Source organism: Spea bombifrons, chromosome 7, assembly GCF_027358695.1.
Source record: "Spea bombifrons isolate aSpeBom1 chromosome 7, aSpeBom1.2.pri, whole genome shotgun sequence".
Lineage (NCBI taxonomy): Eukaryota > Metazoa > Chordata > Amphibia > Anura > Pelobatidae > Spea > Spea bombifrons.
In genome coordinates, this window is record NC_071093.1 from 39,315,548 (window position 1) to 39,326,159 (window position 10,612).

At 40.4% G+C, this 10,612-nt stretch overlaps 1 protein-coding gene across 1 annotated transcript; it reads left to right on the forward strand.

Moving 5' to 3' along the window:
* The first annotated feature begins 256 nt into the window (after positions 1–256).
* LOC128502251 (cytochrome P450 2W1-like) lies at positions 257–8,328 on the forward strand. Its single transcript, XM_053472008.1, has 9 exons — positions 257–442; positions 2,249–2,411; positions 2,637–2,786; positions 3,107–3,264; positions 3,621–3,794; positions 5,864–6,011; positions 6,268–6,452; positions 7,412–7,553; positions 8,141–8,328. Exons 1-9 carry the CDS (start codon positions 257–259, stop codon positions 8,326–8,328), a joined length of 1,494 nt encoding a protein of 497 aa, XP_053327983.1.
* The last annotated feature ends 2,284 nt before the right edge of the window (positions 8,329–10,612 follow it).

Consider the following 10,612-nt stretch of genomic DNA (forward strand, 5'->3'; position numbering starts at 1 on the left):
TAGAAATATATCAGAATTGAAATCACTGGATTCTGACGTATTTCTAAAAACAACAAATTTGGTAAGCTGCTTTCAATCATTGCCTTTATGTTTGTCCATATTGAACAAACATAAAATCAATGATAAGAGAGAATTCCAAATCCATTTAGGAGGAGTCTTCTGTTTCTCTTGGATAGTTACACCCACACCGGCTATAAATTGGGTTCACTTCGTCCAAATTCCCCGAAACACTTGGCTGCCACAGAGCGGATTAAACATGGCTTTCTATTCCGAAACAGTGACTCTCTTCCTTTTGTTCACCCTGATTACGGTTCTTCTGAAGTTTTTGTCTAGTCTCCGTAAAAAGATTTCTTACAAGTTCCCCCCGGGACCAACACCGCTTCCTCTGATTGGAAATTTACACATTTTGGATCTAAAAAGACCAGATTCCACCTTCATGAAGGTAACGCTTTAAATGTTAGACTTTTACTATTTTGTAAAATGAGTACTGAATAAGCAGAGCTGTTCACAAAGTCCCAGAGATAAAGCCCATGACTTCTAAGATTCTACCTGTTAATTAATACAGATGTCTGTGTATCAGTTCGTGTCTTCTAATATTTTTCTCTGGCTCCCGAATCCTCTCCATCCAGATATATAAATAGATACATACATATATTTATTTATATGTGTAGCATAGGTTTATTGAATATGTTGCTGTAGCTGCTAATTGTTTTCCCCAGCTTCATGTCCACATTCTTGGCAGTATACACACTTAAGTTTGCTCTGATGCACTTGTACAGAAATAAAGTTCTTAGGTCAATGAAAAGAGGGACAACCAGAGGAATCCAGGTCCACCAGAGTGGTAACGAGAGGTACTTGAGAGCATTTGTTGCTATCATAGATAATTAGGAAACTCGTAGTTGTTGACACTTTTAGTTTTAGATAGAATTCTCAGTATGCACCACTCGAGAATTTCATTGACCTCTTAAGATGTATATTCTGGTGGCAATTAATCGTTAATATCTGATTTAAGATTCCACAAAGACCTAGGTGAAGGAACGCTTCAGATCCTCAGTAATGAACGGGACAAGTGTGTTCTAAATTGGGTTGGATGAACTAAACCTGGAGTTTGCAGCTAAGAGAATATTAGTTTCTTAACGTCAGAAATACCAAACAGGCGATGACCAAGTGTCCTCATTTTCAGCAGCCAGATTGGCATTTTTGTCCCTTATTGTACCCAAAACCTTCCTAAACCCGTATTTAAAAATACCACCACCCTTAAAATACCGTTAGTCGTACTAAATGCGATATACGCTAGCCTGTTTCCTTTATTTTTATCTCTTACACAGAACAAGTTTATTTCTGATTACACTTTAACATGGATCATATAAATAGAATATAACAAGACATGCGGATTTCGTTTAAAAAATTAGGTCAGATTAGTCAAAAACAATACTTTCCAGAGGCAGATTTAAAAGAAACAAAAAAAAGCCCAATTTTTTTAAATTATAATTATTTTCTACAGAAGTTGGACGAGTGCAGACACTCTCAGTCGAACATTCTGTGTCAATATCAGAAGCCTTATGTTGTGTATTTTATTTGTAGTTCAACACAAAAGTGTCTGTATGAACAATGATTTTATGCAGTAGTTGCACCATGACTGGATCATTTTCTTATATTCCTATTATAGGATCCCTGTTCTATGTAGCCCACTTTTCATGGGTTTATATTACATCCCAAATATATTCCAATCTGCTGTCTTTCCAAGGCCAGATGATGGCTACCTTCTACTGGAGTGTCTTGTAAGTGGTACCATCATCTATTATATATTTCTAGATTCATTGCATAATGGTCTTAAGAACGTACGTATATGAGATAGATAATAAGAAGACTTTAAATCATTAGCCCCTTTTACCTGCCCTGGTGTCTCTAATGTGCTCTACAGTAGTATTTTAAACAGCAATACATGTTCGTGTACAGAACACGGACCACAATAAAGTTCTTTACTTCGGTTCCAAATGACTTAATGAAATTGAAATTGTTCACAAGAGCCACTTCAGAATGGTGAGTAAGACTCTCAATCCACAGCGCTCCCTAAAATGACCTTATTTTCCCAACTGAAATGGTGGATAGGTAAATGTCTGAAGGTTTTCTGCAGATTGGAAATCAATGCCGCACATCTGTCACTTACCAAAAACATTAAAACCACTCAATATCATGGGAAACCATGTTGGTCTTGAATAAAGTATGAGTTACCTTTTTCTTCCAGCTTGCAAAGACATACGGCTCGTTCTTCACGATCCACTTTGGCAGGAAGAAAGTCGTGGTTCTGGTTGGATATGATGCCCTGAAAGAAGCCCTCGTGAACTCAAGCTATGAATTTGGAAACCGGGGGGCACTACCAGTCGTTGATAATTTCCAGCATGGAGAAGGTAATGTGAGAATGAAACCTCTTGTGTGGAAGAAGGACTTAGATCAAGACCTGATCACTGTGGCCAGTGACTAACAATTCTAGGCTCCTGGGACGATTTAGGAAAGTTGCACTCAACATGTTTTGTTTACCTAACCCTTTGCTTAGTAATGCCTTTTTTTTTGATAGCATGTTAGAGAAGTTCTGGTTGTAAATTACGTGATATAGACATCGATTTCTGGCACAGGTGTAATCTTTTCCAACGGGGAAAACTGGAAGGTGACGCGAAGATTCACTCTGTCTATTCTGCGGGATCTCGGAATGGGAAAGAGACCCATCGAGGGAAAGATTATCGAGGAAACTGAACATCTAAATAATCTGATCCAGTCGTTTGAAGGTCAGTTGGTAACATCCATTTAAAGTTACTGTCGTGCAATGCTCGAGAATCTTGGTGAGCCGTACCCATCTATAAAACAACATATAGCCTGTAGGCCCTGTGTATTCAGCAAATTGCAGTATAATTATTACATTAGGTGCCGATAATAAAAATAATGAATTTTATGAGCGTTTTATAAATAAAAAAATAATAACAGCTTCAACATAAGGTTTGTATTAAGATTTTTGGGTTTTGTGATTTATGTTAAAAATAAGATTATAATCAAAGGTATTTTAAAGATAACTTTACATGACTTCAAATTCTTCATTATCCGCTCCAAGGTAAACCTTTTGAAAAACGAGTATTTACTAACGCTCCTCCCAACATCACCTTCGGACTGTTATTTGGAAGACGCTTTGAATACAGTAACCCGACATTCATGACGATGTTAGATCTGCTGAACGATCTGGTTATCCTCACTACTACCACTCCTGCACAGGTAAAATACCATGAATTACTGTTAAAACCTGACATGGTCATAATAATCAGAATACCGGTCCAAGTTCATAGCTGGAGAGTCAGTAATAAAGACCGTGCTAAGGTTTTTTGGAACCACATGGTTCCATGCTGATGTTTTTGCGGCGGGTACGTGGCTTCCTTATATAAGCTTAGTGTCTAATATTAAATATTTGAGCTCTATTGTTGAATCTAGAACAGAATCTTTTAAGTTAAGGTTGGGAACATACAGTCATCAAAGTACGATTTAATGGATCTCATAATTTAAAGAACAACAGGGTGAGGATTTATAATGAATTCTCTCGTCTTCTGACTAATATTATCTTTCTTTGTCTCTAGTTCACTAACGTCTACCCGATTCTGAAGCACGTCCTGAAAACACCAAAAATCATTGTACAGAAAATCGACCAGTTAAATGTAATTTATAAAGAGCTGCTGATGGAAGCTAAAAGCAATACAAACGAAAGCAGCTGGACAACATACACAGAGGCCTTCCTTCAGAAAGACATGGAGGTAATGGGCCATCTTACTCTTGGGGACAATGCTTCTTACGTTGCATAGGCTTGAGGTGGCACTGCTGCCCTACCATCTCCTCCAATGACTACCTAAACCGTAGCAAATTTGGTTTATCTTCTTTAAAAAGTCTGCAATTTAACTAATATAAAGTTTCCAAGGCCACAGATTAGAATATTTGGCCCTCCATCTGTTAGTAGATAGATTGAATCTCAGCCACATGTAGCCCATCGGCAGCTGGAGGGCCGCACTCCTCATCATCACTCTGTACATGGATCACTGCACTCTTTCCACAACCTGCACCATGTTCTTGTATTTCCCAACTACCCATGCTCTTTTACTGCCAATATTTTTGGGGGGTAAGGTATGGCAAAGTCTCTTCAGTATTTACAAGAAGGACACTGTCACAAACCGGAGACCTGCTACTGGCAGACAGGCTGCAGCTAGCCGGAGCGAGCTCTCCATCTATCAAAATGTTCTCCACGGTCTCCATGAAACAAGAGGCTGGCACAAGGGGCAACAAGGGGCAGGTCAAGCTTGGCACAGGATTTACAAACTCCTCACCCTAGTGTGGTCCTGCAAAGTTCTGCTTTAACTCCTGGCTTGTCTGACTATCCTCTGCCTTTGCGTTTTTCTACCTTGTTGACATGATCTGTGTACGATACCTGACTATCCTGACCACCCCCTCTATGTACCGACCTTGGCTTCATCTGACTTCCCATTTAGTGTACTGAACCCAGCCTTGGCTGTCTACCTGCACACCTGACCTGACCTGACCTGGTTCCTGTCCTGGCATCTACCTGTAGCACTACAGCAGCAAATCCCGCTGTGCTTTGCTACCTATACTCTGTGCCTTTATCTATATCTGCCTATACCCGAACCTCCACAATGTATAGATCATCAAGGTCCCCATCCGCTTATCTTGGGGCTCAACCTTTTGCTAGGTGTATCAGGGTGAAGAAGCCTCGCGGTGTGTGCTCCTGTGTCACAGCCAGGGGCGTACCTAGAGTATTTGGCACTCGGGGAGGATCCTGTATGTGGCACCCCTCCCCCCACACACACACACAAAAAAAAATTTATGTTGGCAGGAATATTTATTTCACACATTTTTAACTGTACGTCAAATAGAAATCTAGAAAAATAAATGAATTAAATTATGAATTTAAATAAATTTATTGAACAGATATGGTACAGCGTAATTCCCACCACTATACACTGAGCTAGACATTGACGGTAGTGCAGCATAATCCCTATTACTATATACTAAGCCATACATTGACGTGGTAGGCCTCTGCCCCTAAAACAGCCTGTCTGTGCCACTGCTGCCCATTTAGCAGCCTAATTGTGCCACCGCTGCCCCTGAAACAGCCTGTCTGTGTCAACTTTGTCCCTGAAACAGCCTGTCTATGCCAACTCTGCCCCTTTAGCAGCCTGCCTGTGCCACCTCTGCCCCATAATCAGCCTGACTGTGCCATTTCTACCTTTAAACAATAATTTTATTCTTTCAGTCACCCACTAACATTCATTCACCCATTCACTCTCCCACACCCCTTTACCTCTCTTACAGATTTCACTGCTCCAGGGGCCAGCCCAGCATCACCGGGGGGCCTGTACAGACGTCTCTGCGTCCCGACAGCCACCTCATGCGAGCCTGCAGCTTACTGCTTTGGTGCCCGCGCACTGTATGAGGAAACTCCATTAGCGCCCACGTTCCTGCTCCCCCTGTACGGGAAAAGAGTTTCCTCATACAGGGCAGCACAGCAGGGGCTGTGTTAGGCAGCCGTCAGGCCACCAGGCACCCCCCTGATGAGTGGCACCCGAGGCGGCCCACCTTTAGGCACGCTACTAGTCACAGCAGTCGTGACAGATGCCTTATGTGTAAATACAGTCATGTTAACAACAACACTTGTTTGTACAATGGTAAAGTTAAAACCAACATTTGGTTTAAATAATAAGAGCTTAGGAAGGCATGGTCATAAGTGATATAAATGAGGATCGGTTCTGATCTCTGTCGCTTCTGCATATGTGAAAAACACTCAATGCGTTTTGTGTGTCGTTTGATTCTTAAGGAAAAAGTGGGAGATGGTAATGAAAAAATCTTTCATGAGAAGAATATGTTGGCGTCTATGTTCGATCTCATGCTTGGTGGCACAGAGACAACATCATCGACACTGCAATGGGCCATCCTTCTCATGATGAAATATCCTGATATACAAAGTAAGAGATGATTCTGTGGTTGTGGATGATTCTTACACACTTTTTTTTTGTCAGTATCTGTACGTTTTGGGTAAAAAGTCAGGGAAATGCAAAAAGCGACTAGGAACATGAGGTAGATGGGTAAGGCAAGTAGGTGAGGCTTGGTGAAAACGTCAGGGTATGGAATAAGGAGTGAGACACTGTTTTGACTGATACAAAGTGAATGTTGACTTGTTAGTCGCCTCCATCCAGTTATTATTCTGTTTTTTTTTTCTAGAAAAGGTTCATGAAGAAATTGAAACGGTTATTGGACTTGAACGCCACCCAACGTGGGATGACCAGAAGTACTTACCATACTGTCTGGCAGTGGTACATGAAATACAACGGTTTGGCAACATCCTTCCATCCTTCCCCCATTCTACTCTAGTAGACACCCACTTCAGGGGTTATTTTATCCCTAAGGTATGTAATAGAATTAATTTCAAGTCTGATTTTAACCAAGGGTTCTCACACTCAAATGCCGTTCTTGGGTGGACTTCAATATATTTTGCTGCACCAATTTTTTGAGACTCTACTCATACTCTTGTTTGTCTGTATTAAAATCAGAAAGCATATATAAGTACCATACATAAGCAGGGCCGGCCTTAGGGGTGTGCGACCTGTGCGGCCGCACAGGGCGCCATGGCAACTGGGACGCCTGCCCGGGACTTAAAGCATCGTTTTTTTGTTGTTTTTTTACTTTATTTAACATCCTCCATGTTAAATAAAGTTTTTTTAACTTTATTTAACATGGAGGATGTTAAATAAAGTTAAAACAAAAAAAAAATGATGCTTCAATTTATGTCCCGGGCAGGGGCGCCGAGCGGCCGCTCGTGAAGTTTTCAGCAACCGCTCGGTGCCCCTCACTCTCCGTGACTCCGTCGCTCAGCTGTGAAGTGCGCACCACGATCGGGAAGACGGACGCCTCCCGCTCCCACCGCAGGACTCCGGCAACGAGGCAAGTAAGGATAGGGAGGAGGGGGCAGTGAGAAGGGGCAGAGGAGGGGGCAGGGGGGCAGTGAGAAGGGGCAGTGAGAAGGGGTGGGGGGGCGCCAGAGGAGTAGTCCGCACAGGGCACCAGAATACTTAAGGCCGGCTCTGTACATAAGTACAGCATCTTCTATGTTTCGGTTCCTTGGAAACCTGCTGGGGTTCTAACATGAAGTCAGAACTCTGATATAGGGGATCCAATAAATAAAAACAACTGAAAAAATGCTCTGTATTCTGAAAGTATGGAAAAATGAGCAAAAAAAGAGCTTTTAAAAGGGTACTGACACCAAAGGGGTTAAGCAACATTGTATGTCTCATGGCTCCTTTACAAAATTAAAATTGTATATTTCTTAATTTATCAAAAATGTACAACAATTTGATATTTTCTTTAGGGAACGCAAGTGATCCCTTTATTTGCGTCGGCCCTTTATGATGAGACCCAGTGGGAGACTCCGTACAGATTTAACCCCAATCATTTCCTGGATGCTGACGGGAAGTTTCTGAAGAAAGATGCATTCTTCCCATTTTCTAAAGGTAATGGATGAGAGTGACTTAATGTTCATGGTCACTTTACCACAGAATACAAAAACAAGTTTGTGTTATTAGTTTGTGATATAAGTAACTAAGGTTAGCAGGGAAAAAAAAACTTGGTGTTTCATTGTGTTCCACAAAGCTATTGTCTTCTTTATTTGTCCACATCTCCGTGAACAAAACCCGACGGCAACTTCTACCAATATGGTGATGCTTGCGCTGGGAGGACGTCACTGCTGTGCTGCCATTTTGGTGGAAGTTGCCACCAGGTTTGGGCCACAGAGATTCAGGCGATGAAAGAAAAAATTAGAGATTGAAGATGAGGAAACAGAAGTGTTCTCCAGAGAAGGCAATAAAGACAGAGTGAATGAGAATGAGGGTGTGAGAAAGGGAGAGTGAACGTGGACCCACTAATCTCGGATGGAAATTCATGTTTTTTTGGGACCCCTGGAAAGACACAGGTCACTCTTTGATTAGCACAGATAAATCTGTTAAAAGAATCGAGTCTGAACTGTGAGATGATAGAGCCGAGTACGTTTTGTGATTGGTCTTCCTATGAATGTAACCTCTTACTATCATTTATCTATCAGGACGCAGGGTTTGTGTCGGAGAATCCCTGGCCAGAATGGAACTCTTCCTCTTCTTCACGGGGATGCTCCAGAAGTTCACATTCTCTCCCCCACCGGGCGTAGACAAGGCAGACCTGGATCTCACTCCAGATCCATTTTTCACCTTCAGGCCAAAGCCTTACAAAGTTTGTGCCACTCCGCGGCAATAGAGGGGAAATCTCAGGAAAATGTGTCAAGAATAACCCCTAAATGTGAAACCCTTCTATACGAAGCTCCATCATAGAAGGTTCTTAAAATAAGCTGCTACATGTCAAACATAAGCTGCATGTTTCTAAGCCATACTCAATGTATCTTTGCTACACAACATGCCTAATTATATCATTTTCAGAAATATAACAAGCACATCCACACAACAGTAACACGCACGCTAATATTTTATGCTCATGTACACCATACACTCATACACACACTCTAACACTATATGCTGACATTAATGCTTATATGCTGTCTTAATGCTTTTGAGATTGGGAAAAATATCCAATGGAAATTAATGTATTTTGTAAGGACAATGTGGTGACACATTCAATAAAATGTATCACAGAATGATAATTGTTTTAAAGAATATATATTATATATATAATTACAGAAAAGTGGAAGAAAAATGAATATTTCCCTAATTTCACCACGCACCAAGAAGGCCAAACGGTCTCTAAAAGTCTTCGATTTACAAGAATTCGAGAATTAGATTTGTAATGAGCCTACATTGTTTAATACAGAGAAAATAATGTTGACATCATTTTCCTGAAATTTATAACACTTATCAGTAAATACATTCTCCCCCTTATTGGTTGAATCATTAAAACACCTCTGTAGAGACACAATGTAGCAGACGTGTAAATATCCCAGAAATGGTTCTGACACATTTTTTGGTTCGTTTTGGGTCCATTCAGACAATAAAATCCTTTTCCTGTCCATTTGTTTTGGGTGAAAATCGAGGGACATTTTAAGACAAATATTTTTTGGAGTTACTCATCAGCTTTTTATACAGTATTCCACAGCTGCCTGCTGTAAGACATCATCTGGTCCACGACCTTGCCTTGTTGGGGATCGGTTTATGAATCTACCATGCATGTTAAAATCACCGCCACTGTTTCTTCCTAAAGGTTACTTTAATTATTTGTCGGCCTTTTTAATTAAAGAAATAATTTTATCAAGTCTAAGAATCTGACTGTTTTATTTAATACTGTTTCGTGTGTAATAAGGGTTAAGTGGAGCTTCATGGAGAAAGGTAAGAGATGTTTAAAAGTTCAGGTTCTTCTCTGTTGATCTTATAAAAGGTACAACCTGAGACAAATCACTTCTAGAACTGATGCTGGTCCAGGAGATGCTATCATGGGACATGGCGATATGACAAGTTCCTTCTCTTTATCTCCATTTAGCTCCAACTGAAGAGGAAATCTCTGGAGCCACAAATATTATGTGATTTTACATCTTTTCTGTATTGGAGCAATAAAGCTTATTGCTTACAACCAGACTCTTTATGTTCCCGTGGACCCGTTCGGCTATATCCGTTTTCTTTATCATTCTGTGAACAGTTAGCCGGAGCATTTAAAACCATCAGGTTGAGTATTTGTTTTGTAAAGCCCTGAAAATGTCAGGTAAATCCTCCTGTAGCTGTGAAATAACCAGATTCAATGTCTGTTTAAGAGTAAGTAACAAAAAAGGTGAGCCAAGCGCACGTGGATAAATAGTAAGTGTAAAGCGACGCTACATTTAATTCAATGGAAATTCTTATAGTAAAAGTCTGTTAAACCGAAACATTATTTCTGTGATATCCTCAACTGGCCCCGCCCCTTCCTGCGCCGGGTGGTCTCCTGATGGAGGCGCTCCAGACGGCTTCCTTGTACTAACCCCAGCCCTGATACAGCATAGTATATATCACAATTTACAATCACCTGAACACTTTCCCATTTTAAAATGTCATAGTGAATAATACATAAAAGAAAACACGATTTTATAAGATGATTTTACACTCTCTATATAAATCTATATGTGATTTCTGTTTATTTTTTGCCACACAGGCCACTTGATTTTAGGAACGGCATTTTGATATTTCACCATCAGATTTTCCACCAGATTTAGGATTATTTTTCTGAAGATCTTCTTCATTTTGACAGTATGTGATCAATTACTCTGAATGAATAATTAATAACAATTTTAATAAACAGCCAATATCAGATATTACCAAACCTAAGGGTGTTTGTGCTTCTAGTGAAATAAATAAAATAATAAATTAACGCTAATAATAGATTGTAATATACACATGAAACTGAATTCTTGGTTATTTATTGTCACTTATTTATTGTTGGATATCTAGCAAACCAGCAGCACAGCACTCTCACAGTTCCATGACCTGTCAGTGCATTGTGACATCATAAGTGCCTGTGACATCACGAGTCATTGTGACATCATACGTGTCACCTATAAAGCTGC

What these genes read in the sequence shown, in the direction of transcription:
- LOC128502251 (XM_053472008.1), top strand. Translation starts at nt 257, where the DNA reads ATGGCTTTCTATTCCGAAACAGTGACTCTCTTCCTTTTGTTCACCCTG. An exon ending in CAGATTCCACCTTCATGAAG is followed by an intron (nt 443 to 2,248) that starts GTAACGCTTTAA and finishes TTTTTCTTCCAG; the next exon opens with CTTGCAAAGACATACGGCTC. An exon ending in ATTCTTCCCATTTTCTAAAG is followed by an intron (nt 7,554 to 8,140) that starts GTAATGGATGAG and finishes TTTATCTATCAG; the next exon opens with GACGCAGGGTTTGTGTCGGA.